Source organism: Branchiostoma belcheri, unplaced genomic scaffold (genome assembly GCF_001625305.1).
Source record: "Branchiostoma belcheri isolate BF01 breed outbred unplaced genomic scaffold, Haploidv18h27 scaffold20, whole genome shotgun sequence".
Classification (NCBI taxonomy): Eukaryota; Metazoa; Chordata; class Leptocardii; order Amphioxiformes; family Branchiostomatidae; genus Branchiostoma; species Branchiostoma belcheri.
In genome coordinates, this window is record NW_017803491.1 from 190,144 (window position 1) to 212,217 (window position 22,074).

General features: G+C 40.3%; 2 protein-coding genes and 1 pseudogene across 5 annotated transcripts; 2 read left to right on the forward strand and 1 right to left on the reverse strand.

Annotated features, from left to right (window-relative positions):
• Nucleotides 1-1,378: 1,378 nt before the first annotated feature.
• Nucleotides 1,379-18,321, forward strand: LOC109469345 (annotated as a pseudogene).
• LOC109469054 lies at nt 2,507-3,903 on the forward strand. Its single transcript, XM_019767440.1, has 2 exons — nt 2,507-3,054; nt 3,282-3,903. The coding sequence occupies exons 1-2, from the start codon at nt 2,507-2,509 to the stop codon at nt 3,445-3,447; spliced, it is 714 nt and encodes a 237-aa protein (XP_019622999.1). The 3' UTR covers nt 3,448-3,903.
• LOC109469344 lies at nt 3,921-10,195 on the reverse strand. 4 transcript variants are annotated; one of them, XM_019767851.1, is made up of 9 exons: nt 9,967-10,195; nt 8,370-8,571; nt 8,005-8,087; nt 6,095-7,426; nt 5,400-5,631; nt 5,047-5,193; nt 4,379-4,619; nt 4,145-4,185; nt 3,921-4,059 (listed from the first exon to the last, which is right to left on the reverse strand). In XM_019767851.1, exons 1-8 carry the CDS (start codon nt 10,078-10,080, stop codon nt 4,170-4,172), a joined length of 2,367 nt encoding a protein of 788 aa, XP_019623410.1. In that variant the 5' UTR covers nt 10,081-10,195; the 3' UTR covers nt 3,921-4,059; nt 4,145-4,169. The 4 variants fall into 4 exon arrangements, with proteins under 4 accessions (XP_019623410.1, XP_019623412.1, XP_019623409.1 ...); XM_019767853.1 differs by adding an exon at nt 8,877-8,923 and having other exon boundaries at nt 3,921-4,185; nt 9,967-10,064; XM_019767850.1 differs by having other exon boundaries at nt 3,921-4,185.
• Nucleotides 18,322-22,074: the final 3,753 nt, after the last annotated feature.

The window sequence follows — 22,074 nt, forward strand, 5'->3', positions numbered from 1 at the left end:
GTAATGCAGAATTCACGCTTTTGTTGTGATCATTTGATATATGACGTCACACTTTTTACCCGGGGAACGAAGTGTACACCTTTATTCTGTTCATCTGGTCTATGACGTAACAAATGTGTCCCGGTGGACTGCCGGCAACCGGAGGGGTACCTGTCGGTGTCGGCACGGTCACGGCGTCTTTTTTTCAGTGGGACCCGGGTAGAATTTAAGTTAGAATTAAATTCTTCTCGGGTCCCCACCGGGCCGACAAATAGCCCGGTAGCCGCAGGGTGTCCCGCGGGGCCACTTAGGGGTCACGCCCGAAAGTTCCATAAATCAGCCCGGGAACTACCCGGCAGGGGCCCTTTTTTTCAAATGGGACCGAAGCATAAGAAAAGATCAAAATTTGTGCAAAATAGCCTCTGACAAATTTAATAAGAAAGTGATAATACATAAACATGGATTACTCTAAAGATCAATTATGTTGTTTTCAACTGCACGTAAATCCGTTTAAGTCATACTCCGTGAATAAAATGCGTAACAACGCGGGTTTACAGGGGAAACATACAAATGACCGACGGTAACCCCGGATTCGAACACGCGTTCTCTTCGAATGACGTTATATCGCACATGGTGGAACATCATCACAAGTCTGTGGCCATCATGCAGACACACGCCCGAACTCGAACATTAATATCAGCTTAGGGCGCCTTAACCCAACCGAGGCCAGTACGACAACGGTAAAAGAGGGTGTACCCCTATATCCGTACTTTATATGGGGTAAGTTTGTTTCTGTAACGATGCCTATATCTGATTTGATTTCATTTTATTGAAATTGAAACAATGCAATGCACGCGAAGCAGAGGCAGCTGTTGCTGGGGTTGTGTCCCGCACAAAGAAACGAATACTGGACAATACTCATTTTCACTTGAGTCAAGTGGGGAAAGTGCTTTTCCCAAGGGCAAAAAATCGGTGGCATATCAGGAATCGAACCCGGGACCTCTTCATTCCGAGTCGCGCACGTCACACGACCCCACGATATCAATAATAAAAATCTTTCGTTGAAACAAAAATTACAAAATTTTGCAAACAAATGCCCGTCAGAAACCCGTAGCCATGGCAACCAAAAATTATTATCTCTTCCCACTGTTACAAAATACCCGCCAGGGCCCTTTTTTTCTAATTGGGACCAAAGCTTAACGTTGCAAGATCCTAAAATGTGCCTGGGAAGCTAAATTAAACGTGAATGGTTTTTGACATATGACTCTTATACTTAATTCTGCATGTAATATGAGTTCATAGTTAGACTTCGAGCGACCCGAAATGTTGATATTTTGAACTTAAATAGGAACTACACACGGATGCAGGAGAACCACAAAAGCAAACAAATAACAGGCTAGCGCCTGGTTCCACGAATACATATTTAGACACCTCTCAGGGAGAGGTAACTTGGAAGTCTCGTCCACTCGGAGGTAGACAAGAACATTTGCAGAAAGGGTATCGGACTATCGGTAGGAACCAAGTCTTTCATCTTTAAAAGTCGGTAATTTTTTTTTATCTATATGCATTTTGTTAAGGAATTACATATGTTGGAAACTATCAGTCCGGAGATTGTACCAACTCAACTGGCGGAAACCTAGCTATATATGTGCACGTTTATGTGTAGACCTCTCTCTTTTTCTCTCTGTCTCTCTCTCTCTCTCTGTTTGGTGTGTGTACATGTATGTGTGTGTATCTTAGTGCGTGCGTGCTTTTCTGTTACCAACGTAAAAGCCTTTTTAAATATTTCGTGTTCTTGACATACTATGGTTAGCACATTGGGGTAAAAATACTGAAATACTAAAAATACTGCAAGTAGGAGGCGATTTACATCAAGCGCATAAACATTATGGTACAGCCAATTATATGCCCCTAAGCGTTGAATAACATCAGAATTTATCAATCTGGATCATTTTTTTAAAACTCCGAATCGTTTTAATTTTGTCCGATTTAAATCAAAATTGATCCACGTCAAGGAGGAAATACAAGACGCTAGTTAACAGCGGGAGAAAACGCAAGTTGGCTTCCAACTTGCATCCCTAGTGTGACGTCATCAATTAAAAATACCACAACTGATTCGGTCTTTTATGCACAGTACAGTTAAAATTGCCCTTGTGTGATATGGATACATTGCCAATCAAGTATAGATAGAAAACATGCAGTAATACATTTTCAACAAGCTACTAAAGTTAGGATCAAGTGGGATCGCAGTATTTCAGTGAATATTAAACCTTGCAAAACATCGGCTCAAGGCTATCCTGGTCAACCAGCATGTTAAAGGAGTTCTGAAGTCCAGCCGGAATTGCTATTTTCCTATAGATTGGGTTTCACTGAACACATAATTTACCGAATTTTTACAATATTTTGCTTGCGCGACTTGCGCAGCGCGTGTTTTGCAAAGCGATACCAATATCGTTTTTCCCCATGCGGACCCTCTGCTGCTACATCCGGGAACTTTGATTACGCAATGCTCATATTCAGAACTGTCATGGCGGACGTAGAGTCAGACTCGGCATCAGACTACGCAAATGACAGCCAGAATGACACGCTATCGGACTCTGACGACAGTGATCTCTCCCTAGATACTGACGACATTCAGCCGTACAGTTTCGAGCCGCAGTACGAGCCGGGAGAGGCTCCGAATGACGAAGAAGAAGCCGGTGTGCCCGGCGTTGTTGGACCGGGGGCGGCAGTGCCGATTGCGGCTTGGGACGGCGTCGATGTGGAGACGGAAGGCTGGCGGAGACGACCGGGCCAACTCCAAGTTTGGTGCCGTTGTGGAGGCAACTGCCGGATATTGCCTACCGTTAGAGAATGTGTGTGCTGCCATGACCTCCTCGAACTCACTGAACCCGTTGACGAGGCCAACCTTGATGGAGGCGGTAGAGGCGTTGGCGTGGGTCCGGACGAGCTCAGATGCATCACGCTCCACGAAGAATTCCACCCCCTTTGCATCATGAGGGCAGCTTTGAAGACTGCCCTGATTCAGAGGGCGAATCTCGGACTGCAAGATGTCAGAGAACCTCTCAGTAACAGGTAAATGTCATCTACCTTTCTTCCTTGATAATTTGTTTATCTGGTTTCTGTCATTGTTTCTCTAGCTATAACCAAGGTCTCTGCTATAACTTAGAAAACTGATGACCGGCATTGTAAGCCATTGAATTCTTATAAAGTCTTGATTTCTATTCGTTACTGTTGTACACGAAATTGCTGTCAAGAAATTGAAAATTTTGATGGAAAATGTTTCTTTTCGTATGCTCCAGAATCCTGAGGTTATCTGCCTATCGGCAGTTCACCTGCTGGGCGCACAAACGGAGGCTGGGGAAAGCTGTGAGACGGGTGATACCAGCCTGTGCAGTTGTGAAGATCCGGGAGGAGTACCCAAGTCCAGATGGAGTGTATGTTGGATTTTTGGAGGCTGATGAGTAGCGAGGGCAGACAAATTCAGAGCTTCAGACACATCCCTTTTTTTTTGGTTAAATTAACTTTTCAACTGGAAATAGTGGTCGTACATTGTATAAGACATCATAAATCATGAGGAATGCCGTAATCTGACATAACAATGAACCAGAACATACAACTATAGTTTTACTTTTCAACTTGAAATAATGACCATGTTTTACTGTCTTGCTATATAATATAAGAACTGTGCATCCAATACAAATGTACCGATTTCCACTCCTTTGTCTCAGAGTCGTACATTGTATAAGACATCATAAATCATTAGAATCTGACATAACAATGAACCAGAACATACAACTATAGTTTTACTTTTCAACTTGAAATAATTACCATGTTTTACTGTCTTGCTATATAGTATAAGAACTGTTCATCCAATACAAATGTACCGATTTCCACTCCTTTGTCTCAGAGTCGTACATTGTATAAGACATCATAAATCATTAGAATCTGACATAACAATGAACCAGAACATACAACTATAGTTTTACTTTTCAACTTGAAATAATTACCATGTTTTACTGTCTTGCTATATAGTATAAGAACTGTGCATCCAATACAAATGTACCGATTTCCACTCCTTTGTTTCAGAGTCGTACATTGTGTAAGACTTGCTATATAGTATAAGAACTGTGCATCCAATACAAATGTACCGATTTCCACTCATTTGTTTCAGAGTCGTACATTGTCTTCTAAGTGTGTCGTTCCCTGTGTGACAAAGAGAAAAATAATAAGAAAATACATTCATGATCATATAATAATTGTTGAAATCATGTATAGTTAGAAAGTGTAAAAAAGTGAATTATGGTAATCACACAACAGCTTTTATCACATATTACAGACATCATGGTAAAGCCTACTAAAGGATGCACTAGAAAAAGAATGTATCTGCAACACTCACCTATCTGCAAACCGTGACCTATGTAGTGCCAAAGCCTCTGCCTTGTCTGGTCGTGGTACAGGGGCGATGTTCGCTGGCAGGTCAAGCCGTCGACGCATTGGCCTCACTTCCCCGTCCTGTCGCCTTTGCAGCACTGCCTCCATCAGCTTCTGGCGGAAAGTGTAGTCCTTTCTCTCATAGACAGTCTTGATAGCAAACCGTTTCTGTCGTTTGCTATAGTCCAGCCTATGCCTCAGGTCTCCTATAAAAAAAAACAATTCTAATTCTAACATTCTAGTTTCCACTGTGATTTGGACCCAATAGGTTGTGATTTATCCCCCTACACTCTTTCAACTAGTATAGAGGTGTTTTCTATGGGGACAATCTTGTCACCCTTCATAAACTGTTTTAAAAAATGAAAATTTTATTCTAGAGAAAAGCCATAAAAGAGAGTCAACATATCTGTACAAAATCTGTCGCTCAATAAGCAGTATATAATGTGCCAGGGTTACAATACAAGTCAAAATTTTTCGGGAAGAATACCAGACCTGCTGTGGTCATGATTTGGGGATACAATGCACGCTGTGAAAAAATGCCCCGCACCCTGGCCTGTATACATATATTTACAAACATGCCATACACATAGCTAGTGACCACATTTGAGCTGAATCACAAAAAAGACCACAGACCTCGTGAGGTCTTCGCCTGTGTCCTTCCAATGTTTTCATTGTGGTCAATGACTGAGAGCTGCAGACGTGCCCTCATTCCAGGGTAGGGGTACTGCAGCCTCTTTGGTGCATATTTCAACACCACATTGTGGTACACCTCCAGCTGACCTGCAGAAATGACAAAGCAATACAATCAAAATGATCATAACAACCTCATCAAAACCTTTGATGAGGATGGTTCGCACGGTACATGTATTTGTAACATAGACAAAGTGGTATGAATGAATGAATATCATTCTTTATTCTTGAAAGTATAGATACTGTTTACATATAACCATAGTCCACAAAAACATAAAGGAAAATACTGTACCCACCGGTGTGCTTGTACTTCGTCATCTGGCCCATGTCTCTTAGCAGTGCCTTCTCAAAGACAACTGCTTTCAGCGCCTTGTGAGGAGGCGAGTCCACCTTGAGCCATTTTGTTGTTGTCTCCTCCTGGCGTTGTGTGGCCTGTTTGTGCTTACAAGCGTGGAAGAACTGGTTTCCAGACCAGCTGTGGACGTTGGTTGTGTGGTTCATTATGGAGGTCCACTTCTCCCTCAGACACTGAAATCAAATAATCTGGTTGGAATATGCTCATGTCTGTTCGTACACAAATAAATGTACCTTTGTCCCCTACAAGGCATTTATCAAGAGTTAGTTTGGCTACTTGTTGAAACTGGGAATTTGAAAGACAACATATTCTAAAACTAGAGCCTCAGTCAGAATGTCTACTTCTAAAAAAGTCTCCATAACTGAACTATGTTCTACTCAGCAAAAGATTCTATGCCAGAAACAAGCAGATATATGTATATCAAAGAAACATAAAAAGTTGATGAAGCCTCTATTATAAGGCAACATAGCCTACTGCAACATAAGAAAGAATCACTCTGATGAAAGTGTAAGTAAAGTTTCTGGGATCATTCAATATCAGGCCACGTATGGTATAATGGCAAGTTTACATATACAATCTAAAAGACTATTATTTTGAACACATTTTGAGAATTAAAGATCAAGGACAGAAACAAACCTCTGCGTTCCCTCCGCATGTTTTTGCACACCACCACAGATGATTGCAAATGGACTTGGTCCACTCTGTCAGCTCAGCACAGTCTTTGAGTTTAGCCTTCCCACACAACTTCTTCTTCACATTTTTGTACACATGAAACACGTCGAACTGGTGGTCGATGTCTCTGTACTCCTTCTTCATCAGGGCGCCCACTCCTCTGTGCCTGTCAGTTGTGACACACTGAACATCTATGTCCTGTCCTTCAGGGTCTGTCAGGAAGGTGAGGCACCTGTCCAGGCCCTCCTTTTCCATGGACTGTGATGTCCCAGTTTCCGTGACTTGCACCAGCTCCAGGATCAGGCCAGTCGTTTCCTCCATGAGTGTGTATGACAAGTACTTGGCACAGTGACCAGGACTGTCACATCTGCCGTCCCCAATGACATCTACCGGTCCACCCCTACACAAGTCCAGCGCCAAGTCCTGTTGGTAGAGGTAGTACTCATCTACTACCGGCATTGCATAGTGGCTCTGTATGTTGAAGAAGTGTTTCTGGCTGAAAACCTGTAGTTGCAGCGCATCTGCAAAGTCAATGAATTTCGATATGGATCCTCCAGTGAACAGGATGGCTGACGGTATGAGCAGGTTGCCACGCGCCATTCTTTTATCATACGGTTGAGAACGCCATGTACGCGGAGGGCATTTTGGGCACGTTTGGGTTATGGAAAGGGCAGAACCCTTTGTTGTTGACTTGATGAGGGTAGGTCTACCACACTCAGGATTACGACAGTTCTCGAAAAGTTCTTTCAGTTTCTCCCCAAACACAATGAACCGTTTTCCATCCAGGGAACATTCTTCCTCTGCAATCTGACATAGGTCTTCTGCCTCATCATCTGAGGATGATTGATGGTCAGAGTCAGGGTACCATGACACATCTTTCTTTCCTGGTGTTGAGTACGTGGATGAAGGTGTGAACGACATGTCCATGGGATTCTTTCCCTTGATTGGAGTGGATGACATTACCTTCTCTTCTTCATCCTCACCCGTCTGTGTCGCAACGTTCCGTCTTCCTGGAATTGTAGTTGAGTTCATGGGTGTTGATGAAAGGGGGCTTCCCAGCAGAGTGGAGTGGCTAACTGTGCATGTGCTGAAATCCATGGGTGTTGGAATGGGGCTTTCCAGCAGAGTGGAATGGCTAACAGTGCTGAAATCCATGGGTGTTGATGAAAGTGGATTTCCCAGCAGAGAAGAGTGGCTACATGGTGAAGCAGGAGTCCTTGGCAGGTCAAGATTGAAAGAATCCGGACTGACTGGATCAGGTGTAGTACTGCACCCTGGTACAGGATCACAAAAGGCCTGAAAACAACAATGACATGGTAAGACAAAATGAACAAAATGCAGTCCAGGGTAGAGGCACTGAATCTATGTACATTATAAGCAGGATATGCAGACCATTCCAAGTCTTGTATAAAAAATTACTGTCAGCAAAAAAATATAAAATCAAACCAATTTCAAATATATTCATAATATGTCACAGTAGAAATTGGAATTCAGGGCAAGCTAGACTTGTACTAAGAGTAGGAAGACATTATTATATCAAAATGTTTTTGGAAATTGGACTAAACCATTTCACAACTATCATTTTAATCAGTTTCAGCAGAGATAGGCTTACGGGCTTATTCCTATTTGTCCTAGACCAAGGCAGGCCCAAAATCATACTTGAATTCCAATCTGTCCTACTCGTAAGGGCACAATCTTTCCAAAGAGAGCATTGGATTGTTCTAGGACAGACCAGAATTACAATCTATGGCATGGAAAGATCATATTTACAATATATCCCACGTCAAATGTGACAAATATGTGACATATATCAATGATGATAAAAAAAATTACATGCATCACAACATCACGATAATAATATACCATGTACATACCTTCTCTGCTGCCAATCTGCCCCCATCACATTCTGGGTACCGGGCATTCAAGTACTTGTTGACATGTGACCGGACAGCTGTTTCTGAAGTGAAAGTGACCAAAGTCAACAAGGGAATATTACTATCAGTGTAAAAAGAATGTTGAAATAAATATTCTCTATATTGCAGAAAACATGGATATTACTAGTATTGTAACTAACTCACTAGGTAACTGAGATATTCTTGCAGCATTGAGGATATTACCAACAGACTTGCAGCATTTCACCCTGGCCATAATGGTAAGCGAAATGTCAAGAACCTGTGGGTATTTCATTGGTTTTCTACAAACTAGTCAGTAAATAGATGGCTATATTAGTGTCACCAACCTGTACGCAGAGTAGTACTTTCCCCGTGCTGCCTCACATATTTCACAGCTTTCGACCAGAACTGTGAGGACTTTGTCCCTGGCCACCCCTCTGACACAGTCGGGTCCCAACACCCTTCACAGGGCAGGGAACAAAACTGGATGAGAGCTCTTGTCTCTTTTCTGGACCACGCCTCTCGGTGTCTTTTCTTTTTGACAACTTTCTAAAGTTGGGAATAAAAAAAAATTGTGACCATACACTATCACAGTAGAAGTTATCTTCCATGGTTCAAGAATTTTACCACATTTGATTCTTACAAATTATGAAATTTCTGACCAACATTTTTTCAAACTGGACAATGAATGGACAAATTGGAATTTGTGTACATAATATGTAGATAAAAAAGGGGGCAACACATACCAGTATATGAATCATACACATTCAGTTTGCCACTTGTCTTTACTGTGAAATTAAAAATGTTTCTACTAAAAAGAATGTCTATTTTAATTAAAATAATTCAATATGTACCGTCTTGCCAGGACTTTTCCCAGATGACCGCAAAAAACGCTCCATTCCTGTACAAATGCACAACATGATTTGTAAGTATAGTACTAGTTATTCATATGTCAGTTCACTGCAGTGCATATGTTATGTACAATACATTTCAACTATTCAAGTCAGCGTAAATATTTTGTGTGAAACCGATAGAAAACATACAAGCCATTAAGACTGATAACTGAAATGATACCGGGAAACTCATTTCAATTATGATTCCCCGCGAGTTACAGAAGTTCTACGCCGTTTTATGTGGCCGCGCGGCATCTGAGAAAAACAACACCACCAAAACAAACATGGCCGCCACGGCTATTTTCTTTCGGTATGTACACTTCACTTCATCGTCAATATTTACGACATAAACAAGGGGCGATAAGGAAATCAAGAAGGCCAACGGTAGACAAGATATCTATGGACACGAAACGAGGATAATTTTTCTTATCGCCCCTGAAATTATTTCTGTTTCGTAAGTTTTGTCGGGCAAAACATAGACATGCATCGTAGGCATGAACAGACATACACGCCATGTCATGTGAACAATCTACGTGAATGTTATTGGCATAAACCGGGGATGATAAGCCCACCAATAAGACCGATTACTGAAAAGATACAGGGGAATTCACTTCAAGTATGATTTCTCGTGAGTTACAGAGGTTACGCCGTTTCATGTGGCCGCACGGCATTCGGTGAATGGTCGACCAGAAAAACAACAACCAAAACAAACATGGCCGCCACGGCTATTTTCTTTCGGTATGTACACTTCACTTCATCGTCAATATTTACGACATAAACAAGGGGCGATAAGGAAATCAAGAAGGCCAACGGTAGACAAGACATCTAGGGACACGAAACGAGGATAATTTTTCTTATCGCCCCTGAAATTATTTCTGTTTCGTCAATTTTGTCGGACAAAACACAGACATCGTAGACATAAACAGACATGCACGCCCTGAGATAAATTATATTCATGTCGTGCAAAATATCATTAGAAATAGCATTGTACCCCCATATCATATCTAGACATTTTCAAAAATGTGTGTTAAATCCACTGCATGATACATACCTTGTGAATCCTGACTGTTGGTAGCGAAAAGGGCGCAGAAGTTGAAGTCCTCTCACATCTGACGAGTTTCTCTCTAACTTTGCCCAAGCACGACTCTGGGATAGCGCGGTGCATTCTGGGATAGTTTGGAGGCTATTCGGAGAGTTTATGCTGTATTCGATACGTTTTCATACTTGCGCGCATAATGGGTGTCTTAGCGTATATTGTTAAAAAATATTCATTTTTCAATTCAAAAAAATAATATCTGTCGGAAAATAGCACTTCTGGCTGGACTTCAGAACTCCTTTAAAGAAACGTATTCTTCATATTTTTCAGCCTCTAACCTGTACAGACTTTTTAGTTTCCTTCTTTTAGCAGATGTACGTAGGAGCTGCAGTGGCTCCGCGTTCAAGATGGCGGGCTCCAATCACGTAACACTTCAATCCAATTCGAATGCAATGTATCTTGTATGGTGTATGTGTATCTGAAGAGCCACTTTAACCACTTTTTGGCGTAACGGACCAGCTTCGGATTGGCGAACAGCAGTTTCAGGACTCATAATGTCAAAATATTTCAATCATGATCATTTTAGTGTGTACGGAGTTTCATCCCCCGGATCCCCAACAGGATGCGCCATGAGAAAATCAACGGAAAACAGTTCCAAGACTTCATACCTCCATTAAATCTGGGCTTGATATGTAAATGTAAATTTCTTTAATTGTGCAAATGACCGTGCATTAACAAAATATATGCATGGTGATGTTAACTTTTGATTAACTTACAGATGTCCCAAGTATGACATTCCCATCATTCACCATTAAGAAATCATAGAATTTTCGCATTAATTATGCAAATTAGGTCATCATTTGTATAATAAGTATCTGTTGATGTTCCGCCTGCCATAGGTTACATACATTACATGTATGAAAGTAGCATAATGTAAAACAATATAATTATAGAATTTCCTCATTAATTATGCAAATAAAGTCATAATTTGCATAATCTGCATTTAATTATGTACATCTCTCTCTCTCAGCTACCTACCTACCAAAACTGATGAAATATACGTTGTTCCTATCTGGACTTATTGGCTTTCAAAGATTTCGCCCGAAGGTCTCCTGCAGTTCCAGAACAAGCTGCTAGGGGGACCAAACCCACACCACTTGTTCCTGATAGGAAAATGCTGTATGGTACCAGCACACAGTATTGATGAGCGACCCCCGGGGTCTGTGACGCGGGCATAGAAAGTATTACAGCAAATATACTTGAAGGCTATGTAGAAAGCCTGATAAGAGCGTCAGCCAGACGTAAATTGTGCTGTGTGGTGTAGGAATGTATCGGGTTTAAGACTGTATGATTTGAATTGTAAAGGTTTTGCAGTTCGTGTATAAATGCGCCGGATTACGCAACTGCCTTTCCGGGTGAGTCGGCTGCAGTTCAGGTCACGTCCGTAGAGGACGATTTCAAAGTGTACGTTACGAGCAGATACGCCGACAGGATTTTTTTGGTTTCTAGATACTTTGTACTTTGTGCCTTTTTCTCAAACATATTCGATTTTCGTATTTGTGAAGTGCACCCTACTGGAATTTTTACCGCGTCGAAGTTTTCCGGGGCAAATTTTGCTCAGAAAGGCCCAGTTTTCTGGTAAGAAGGACAGAAGGATGTATATTTTTAAAATATGGCCAAAAAGTGTGACATTTTTCATGGTTTGACCTGTTATTGACCTTTAAATACTTGTGATCTCCATCCCGGTATCCAGTAGCGGATAGCTTGGGGGTTCCAGGTCCCCAGATGAGTTTTTAATAGCCTATCGTCTGTCAACAGCATAACTTGAGAAACCTTAGATGGATGATCTTGATATTTGGTAGATGGGTAGGTCTTGATAAGACCTAGAAATGATTAGATTTTGGACCCCCTAGCGGCTTGTTATGGTACTGCAGCTGAACTTCCGGTTTTGATATCTCATGATCTACACATGCTGGGGTGACGAAATTAAAATGGTATGTAGCTCTTTTGCTGGGGAAGAAGTGGCGTGAGTTTGGGCCCCCTAGCGTTTTGCTCAGGAACTGCAGGGCTATCTGTTTGAAAATATTCAAAAGAGGATAACTCAAGAACCGGTGGAAGGATCGTCGTGATTTTTGGTATGTAGGTAGCTTACGCAATGCCTGGTATAATTATGCGGCAATTATGCAAATCTGGATGTAATTTGCATAATAAATAGAGAAATTCTATAAATCCGCTGCATTACATTATAGGACTATAAAAGCTTGTGACATGTAATTGAGAACGAGAGATATTGGTTATGTAAATTGACACTAAATTTGCATAATTAATGAGAAAATGTAATAATTCCATAATGCTAACTGCCTGGAATTCCATACTTGGGCTTGCTGGTGTCTTTTCCAAATTTAAAGTGACCAGTGTTACTACAGTAACGTACGGACCTCCCACGACGCCCTTTTCTGAACTTGATCTTCCTATCGTCAACGGTAACTTGCTCAGCAAAAATCGTGAACGTCCATTTGCAGATACACGAATTATCCCGCTAACAACAATAACGACCACCACAAAAGGTCAAATTCAATGACATGGGAACCCCCACGAGGCCAATATCCGAACTTGATCTCCGTATTCTCAACTGCGACTTGCCCACTGAAAATCATATACAACCACCTAAGGATTTCCGAGTTATCTGACGAACAACAAAAAACGCAAACACAAAAGGTCAGCTCCAGTCACGTAAGAACCCCCCCCCCCACGAGGCCCATTTCTGGTTATTACAATGCCCATCACTAAGACAACCTGCCTGCCAAAAATCGTGAACCACGGACCATGCCTTCGGACTTTATCGTGCATAATCTGCAAAACAGTGCGAAAAAGATTACACATACACATACAAACGATTTTAAAAACAATCTTCTTCACGAAGTGCAGTGCAGGCATAAACTTACCTCTGGCGCGCCTACTTGTTCACGACTACGTTTACAGTTTCTCATTTTTGCGCAACTTTAAAACAGCTGGCGTCACATTTCAAACGGAGCCTGTGTGGCTTGTTGCCGATGTAGACCCGCCAACCGGCTGTATTGGTCACAGTTAAATGTTCCTTTACGGCGTCCTGTCCTAAGTTCTAGATAGACCATGGGCCAGGCGAGTTTACTGGGATATAGTGTTGCTCCGCCCACAAGGGGACTGCCTGACTCCCGAGGCGACAGCCGAGGAGGACAGAAAGTCCCCGAGTGGGTGGGCAACGAGTAAACCCAGTAAACGAGCCCAATCCCATGGCGAATCTGACTTAGAACAAAATCAAATCAAATCAAATCAAATGACTTAGAACATGACCATTTCCCTGAAGTTATCTTTCAAACTTGTTCAATATCAGTTTTTATTTTTGCTCAATTTCAGTTTTTCTTGTTCAATATCAGTTTTAATGCAGCATTTGTCTTTGTCCGGATGATAAGACACAAAGAGAAACACGTTGAAACGGTAAATTAGAATTAATTACGTATCCTCGTTGCCGTTAATGCGTTTGTTTTCTGATAATTACCTCTTGTTTGGTGCGTCTGTCTGTGTGTGTGTGTGTGTGTGTGTGTGTGTGTGTGTGTGTGTGTGTGTTTGTCTGTGTTTGTGTTTCCGCACATTTGTAGTCAGCATAACTTCATAACGCCTTTATAGATTGTGATGATATTAGGTATGCTGGTAGGTCATAGGAAGACGAAGGTCAAGGTCAAATATTGGCCTCCTGGTGGTTTACATTGGTAATGCAGCAGAACTTCCGTTTTGTATCTTTTGTCCTGAACATGCTATTGTCTTGGTTTCTTGGTGACAGGTAGCTTATCCTGAAAGAAACAAGTGGTGTAAGTTTGGCCCCCCTAACAGCTTGTTCTAGAACTGCAGGTTAGCTTCTGATAAAAACTTTTAAAGCCAATAAGTCCAGATAGGAACAACGTATTTTCATGATTTATGCAATGTAGGTAGCTGAGAGAGAGATGTACCAAATTAAATGTAAATTATGCAAATGAGGACTTAATTTGCATAATTAATGAAATTCTATAATTTCGGTGTTTTATATAGTGGTACTGCTACACATGTAATCTATTTAATATGTGGTAGGCGGAACATCAACATATACCAATTATGCAACTGAATTCGCCTAAATTATGAGAAAATTTTCTGACTCCTTATTGGTGAATGATCGGAATTTTATACCTTGTGACATGTGTAAGTTACTTAAAGGTTAACACCACTATGCATATATTATGTTAATGTAGAGGTCATCTGCATAATTAATGAGGACATGTTGAAATGAAGTATGACAAAGGAGAGGAATTTTGCAGAAAAATATTGTCATTTCAATTTATAAAACCATAAATAAAACTAGATTAAACTAATTACGACCTTATTTCCATAGTCCTGTAGACAAATAAAAAAACTTACACAAAAACTCATATATTTCATGGAGGTTTGCAATCTTGTTAAATGGATTAAATGGATTCTTGTTCTTTTCTTACTTTTTACTTCTTACATACAATCCTTTTTTAAATAATCTTTGCGATGTAGGAAAAAGAGAAGAATGGCGAGAGTCAGAATTAGACGAAATTCGAAGCCTATCGCAGCCATTGCCATATTTTCCCTCGGATTTATCTTGTACCTCTACTTCCTGATGTATGGCCATGTGGCGGAATCAATCCTACTTGGGCAGAATGATACGTCTGCTACAGACAGACCGCGGGCTTGGAGCGCCATTTTCTCCTTAAGGTACACATATTGTGGATGTAATTTAATGAGTAAAATTATTATCTATGTATCAATCTATGTATGTATCAATCTATGTATGTATCAATCTATGTATGTATGTGTATCTCTCTCTCTCTCTCTCTCTCTATATATATATATATATATATATATATATATATACTACTGGCTTTTTTAAATACTATTTGTCTCAACTGAACGGAGCAATAACTGGGGTCGTGTGGCGTGGCGTCATGTTAAAAAAAACACAACTTGATCAACAACTATGCAAATCAAAAGCCATGATTCCTTCCTTCGTGAAATATTTATTGTAAACCATTTTTAAAATCTAAAGGTTAAACAAAGTGACTGATTTCAGGCCTGTTAAGACATGTGACACTTAGAGGTTGGCTGCGTTAGCAGTTATATGCCAGTAAATTTTGATGTATACATAACTAAATTTTGAAAGGTGATGTATATAAGACATATTTTAACGATCACAACAAGAAAATCTTTTATCCCCTTTATTTCGGGTGAAATATTCACTTTTTGGTTAAAAATGTCGATGTTATCAAAATTGCTTATTCACTATGAAAGCACTATTAACCCTTGTCCTGCTGGCATTCCTGGCACAATATTTTCCAATAATGTCATGTCTTAATTAGATCATTCATAGCCCCCCAATTTTTTTTGCCCTGCAGTGGCATAGTTACTTCCGCATTCGTTGCGTTTCGCTGCGGTGTGATGCGTTGCACGAGAAATATTCCCAAATCGTACCTATACAGGGTGTAATATAGATGGTACTATATGTGCCGCGCGACATATGTTGCGCACAGCAGTTAACAATGATTTTTAGGGAGAGATAAATAACATCTTTGTGAGTGGGCCTTTTGCTTAGATAACACAATAGAGCTAACAGAAGACTCTTCTGACAGATTTTAGCATTGTTTGTCGTGTGATTTCATGCTGTGATTTCATGATCCTCTGAATAATGATCAATAATGGTCCAATTCCTCTAATAAAGATCGGCATATGTATGTACGCTCGTAAACTCAGCAGAAACGTTAATCGGTGATCTCATTCGGTGCATTACCCCCGATATCAATCAAAAAATAAAGCAAAACCTTTATTTATTGATATTCTATACTTCCACAAACATATATCAAATAAATCTCTGATAATAAGCAATCTATCACCATCTTGTACAAACAACCGATTCAGTAAACCGATTCTAAAACTCACAAACCCCCAACCCTATATTGTTCGTCCGTCGAGTCGACGATGACCATTTGACATCACCATTTGACATCACCCCCAACCCCACCCCCTAGCTAGTATACTATTCACACTGCGTAATCACTGGATCATCCTTAATGAGTTATGGAGCAGTGCCGGAGTCGCGCAATGAAAACAAGTCCCTTCATATCCACTTATGATTATCAGGGAGGGGTGTGGGGGGAATCAAAAGCGCCTGCTGTGTTCAAGCTGGCTTCGACCTTCTTCCCGCCCACTGCTTCAGGGACCCATCTCCACCGCACTCCCCGGAGGGGCGGATGTTTCCAGTAAATGCGCAATGTGAATGGGCTATCAGCCCATTGGTGGATTGATTCAATAATTAAGCAATGTGAAAAGAAGAAGAAATTGCATTCCAAAAATTGCGGTAATACATTATTCTTATTACGCTATTCTCTGAAAATTTGCTGGCCATACGATAAGTGATTGTTGAGTTACAGGGGGCAGGCCCAAATAAGCCTGTTCTGAATAGGGTTAAACCGGGACGGCATTCAGAAACCGAGTAAAAAAAACCGAAACGCGAAAACCGGATCATGAGAACTGATGTACATTTCTTTAGATTGTACACACATCTTTAAATAATCTGACCATGGCAGGTAAAGAAAATTACCCTGAATCAAACTAGGTTGGCCTAAATCCATGTTTGTCTCTCCTGTAACTTTTTTTAGCTTCAATCTACTTTGTACAACGTCATTATAATGAATAACACACTACTGAGTGATCTGTACTCGTGTTTCGCACTCCAAAATATGATATAGTGCTAGTGTACAATAATCAGGTCCAGGTTTAGGTCCAGATCTGGACCAGATCCTCTGAACCTGATCCAGACCTGGACCTGAATTTTCTATACCTGAATTTGCATACCCACTCATATGCTTAAAACATAATGGGGTCCGCATTTAGCCAGAGAGTTAATAGGTGAGAGTAAATACATACTAGTATGTTGGTACTAAAGCTTTCGAACGTCTTTTTAATGGTTGCAGGAACCACCGAAGACCTCCGGCCTGCAGCGCTAAAACAAAGCTCGCATTTATCAAGGCGGACAGATCCGAAAGCAGCACCGTAATGCAGATTCTACAACGATTTGGCTATCTGCGGAAACTTTCATTCGTGCAGCATAGATCAAGAGATGTGGATGGCTTGTATCCTTACGGCCTTTTGGATCCACAAAAACTAATGCCACCACAAGGAGAAAGTCACGATATACTTACATATCGCAGCGTGTACAGTCGCCCCGACATCATTCGCCTACTTACGGCAGATGCCAAATTCATCACAATACTAAGAGAACCGTTTCAGCACTTTAAATGTGCATTCACATTCCATACCAACAAAAATACATTCAACAATACTGCTCTAAATCCATCAGCAGAGTTTTCGGTGAACCCTGTCTTTTACGATCATATGAAAACAAAATCCCCAACACTATCCCCGACAAAAAATCCAATGGCTGTGGATCTAGGATTCTCCTTAGATCTGCTTCCCCCATCTTATCAGAAAAACAGATCGTCAATATTACCAGATCATTTATAGATAAGATATCTCGTGACTTTGACCTCGTGATGATAGCAGAACACTTCGACGAATCACTTGTGCTGTTAAAGCGTCTGATGTGTTGGGACTTAAAGGACGTTTTGTACCTAAACAATTACAAGTTCTATTGTCAACATAATGCTACTTCTTTCCCAGAAAGACTGAGTAAAAATCACAAGAAGTTGGGTTTTGTGGACTCTGCTCTTTACGAATACTTTAACGAGACGCTGTGGAAGAAAATTGAAATGGAGGGAGATGCCTTTCTCGATGAACTGGCCTATTTCCGTGAGGTTGAATCGAAGATGAGAGTTCATTGTAACTCAGACTACTCAGTTTTGAAACCAGTTGTCATTTCGGAAACTCAATGGAATTCGGCCTTTGAGATCGACTCGGAATATTGCACATTGTTAAAAATGTCTGATCAGTGTTACTATTACTTGATCAGGGACAGAAACAGCAGGTACCAAGACGGATTAAAGGGATTCATCGCAGATGAAAAAGTCCAAAATAATGGGATTTTCTATTCAACGCCATATTGCAGTACGGAGTGTGAGATGATTAAGTATTACTGCTCAATGCACGAGTATGTGCAACATTGTTACATTGAAGGATTTCTTAGTAAGTCACAATCTAGTTCGCAAAACATTAAGTCTCTTTCGGTTGAGGGGGAATTTGAAGCGCTACCACTTGAGTAAAGATGAAGCCATGGCTGTACAACGAAACAGAGCCTTTGTTGAAGAAAGGTGATTTTGTGATTTTTTTCCAATCTTAACCCTATTCAGACCGGGGGGATTTTGAAGCCCACGCCAATTTTCTTCTAAATAGCGCCTGAACGGCTTGCGCTAGAAACATCACATTTAGTGACTTTTCCTTAAGATATATTTTGGAACAATTTCATTTGGTCTAAATGGTGTTTCGTTTCTAGCTTTTATATTAAATTACACTTCCTTCTTTCTCACATTAATACCACCTTATATAAATATATATAAGTTATATAATCAAGTATTCATTTTATGTGCTTATTTGATGACGTTATTGGTCAAAATCCAAGATATCGGATCTTACCGTTAGCTGTCGTGTAACCACGTTTTTTCACTAATTTTTTTATCACAGCTCCGAATTGTTCACATAAAACGTTTATATGAATATCAATGATCCATTTGCATTAGGTTTTGAGGTCTTATTTTGAAATATATGTAATTTTAAAAATTCAAGATTGACTCTCCAAGATGACCGTCAACTTAATTTTGCATGACGTCATTTTGACGTCAGTGTTGTTGCCAGGGGCAACATAAGTCTTAGTAGACCTTAATATTCAACCATAGATACTTTTTTTAAGTTTGGTTGTGTTTTACGGAAAAAAATTGTGATCACCTAAATGGCATCATTATGACGTCGTATAACGTGTTTATTACACCATTCTTGGAGACTTTTGTGGCCCACAGATAAGTGGTTGTTGCGTTACTTAACCCCCCCCCCGTCCCAGCATGGAAAAAAAACTGGTGTGAATAGGGTTAAGTCGTAAAGAGTTAAAATGCTTTTTTTCTTACATGTATCTAAAATAAATTTCACAACAAAGAGTAGGTAAGGTTTCTTTACAAGATACAATGATTTTGGTTTAGTTTTTTTCAGAGGTTTCTTATCACTTCATACTTATTACATTACATTAGTAGTATTCTGTATTGTTTAATCATATCTAGACAGGGGTGGGCTAAAAATGTCCGCGCCAAAGTTGATGTAAGATAACGTCCGAAAGGCTGATGCCACCAAACTTAGTAACTTTTCCTAAAATAGTGTTGCCAACAAATTCAAAGCAATGAGATAATAATTTTTTCGTGTTGGCATAGCAATGGGTTAATGACAGGCATCTTTTGCAAAAATCAGTAATTTTGACTTAACCCTATCGTAGGCGGGGCTTTTTGAGCTTGGTGGGACGGGGGGGCTCATTTGACCCCCCCCCCCAGAACTCGAGAACGGTATGTCGTATGACCACCAAATTTTCAGAGGATGGTGTACTAGTAAAATTTATTATATCTACAATTTTTATGTCGTTATGACGTTATATGACGTCATTATGACGTCATAAATGCGATTTTATTGGCCAAAAACCGTCTAAATAGGTTATTCCCTGAAAACTAAATGGTATACAACATAGCTTTACCAAAGCGTTTATGACACAATATTAGGGTGTACTAAGTGTTATGTTGCCCATACTGCAGGGGCGTTTTTTGCCGGTGCACAATGTGCTCCAAGAAGAGGACTTTTTGGTCAGCTGCAGTACCAAAGAGCGCCCTTGGAGCAAATTGTGCACCGGCAAAAAACGCCCCTGCAGGTCTAACGCAAGCTGCTGGGGACACTAAATTTACGTCACTTCTTCCTTACCCCAACAGCTTTTTACCACATAAAATGACTGTAGTATGTTTAGAACAGGTGATACAAAGCCCGAAAGGTCGGCTGTAGTACCAAAAAGCGCCACTAGGGGGCGCCAAAAGTCAAATCAAGTGGCCCGCGTATTTTTTCAAAAGAGTAATGTCTCATGAGTATTTGTACCAAGTTTGGTGCTTGTATCACAATTTGAAAGATTCCTCCAAAATATGATGTTATCTGCTCCACTACTAGAAATACACCCCTGTTAAGTGACGCGGCTATAAAATATGAACTTTTCTCTGTTTTGCTGCCTACTGTTTACTGTCGATGCGTTTTGTTTACACCTGCACGTTACTGCTGTACACTGTAATTACGGCAGTAAAATTTCGATGTAGTATATAACAGAGCCATTCTGTGTTTTTTTTAATCTATGTCAGCTCATACTCACTTGTTAACGGAACATTTCCTCTGAATAGTTATAAATTAATGCGAAATCAAAGAACCAAAATACAGCCACACGTCTGAGTATTTGCTTCAAATTTCCATTAAAATATTGGTAGTTACTCTGGTATGTTGTGTGTCTGAATTCGCAGGATCTTATGCATTAACATTCTATCAACCTTATTAGGCTGAATAGTAAGCTTAAGGAGATTTCCATTTGTGGGGCTAAATCTTAAGGGCGCCAATTCAGGTAACCTCAAAACGACCACAAGTCTTTCTATAAAACTGCAACGTTTGAACCGCTCCCACCGAGAAATACCAGAGTGACTGGTTTAAACCTTGAAAATGTGGATTTGGTCTTTATACTATTAGTGAAAGCTGAAAGAATTTAATGATGAAATTGGTGAATTGTACATTCACAGTTGTGTTAATAAATTGTCATGGTCCTGTGGTATCTTATTCTGTTACAAAATACGCAGCTACAAAAAATCTTTTGTGTCTTATGCTGTACGAAACGTCACAATTCCGATCGAGTATATTATTCCACTTATTAAGTAAAAGTTCTAAAAATCAATTTTTGGAACTAAATTGTTTCTTAGCAATGCAGATATAAAGGCTGTGGGCTTAAAAAAAAGAAGCAAATCAATAAAACGTGAGAGGCGTATAAGCCTTTGTTGCTATTTTCATCTAGTCGTCAGTTCTTTACTCTTGAATGACGAGTTTGATGAGCGCATGCTGCTTTTGTCACAGGAACACAATAAATACCCCATGACATAAAAACTATTGAGGAAAAAATGGCATAATGATCATACCTGACTGTAGAAAAGCAGCCCTTGTTCAGTCGCAGGGAGGTACACCCGGAGGTTTGCTTTGTTTTACTGCCGGCTGTAATGTTTAGTCTCAAACAGGATACGCTTTATTTTGCTTATACCTGCAAGCTATGACTCTATAATTGCGGCAGGATACAAAATATTCCAAAACTATATTGGCTTTATTTTGGAACATTTCCTCTGAAAGCTCCTCTGAAAAATTATAAAAGCACAGACAAAACAGATAATGAAGTTAATGTTTTTAGATAATTTCTAGTCACCACAATTCATTCCTTAAAGTGGCTCCCCTATTTCTAACACCTCAGCGCGGGAAATATAAACATGGCCGCCGCCGTCAGGAGGTCGGTTTTGCCTCCAAACCTCGGATTCGTGTTTTTCGGAAGTGAAAAACTCTCACAGCATGCCAAACTGACGGGACATGCCTCCTTTTTAAAGGCTACATCAAGTAGATTTGAGGAGGGGGAAGAGATATTTCTGTGCGGGCGAAATGGTTTTGCTCGATGCGGAAGCGGGAGGCGCCGAACAACATCGATTTGTTAATGGACAGGAGTACTCACAGTGTCTGACAAACGGTCCATGCACGTGCAAAGAAGCGTGCAGCTGTGACAGAATATCTTCAGGTTCTGCCTTTGCTTCTGTATTTTACACAACTTAAAGGATGTTCAGGACAAAAACGAAACAGCTCGGACACACACGGGTAGGGCGTAATGTACTAATAAAGGTTATTTGAGATGTAAGAATGCATAAGCACACAAACACGGACAATAAATGATAGCATTATAAAAAATTATCAGGGGGTGTGAATTACGCAAAATTACGTGAAAACATTTCACGTGACAGTTGACACTAAAAATTCAAATGGATATTATTCCTTAAAAAGTTATTCAACATAACACATCTAGATCTAGATTTACAAAATTGAATACAAAATGTA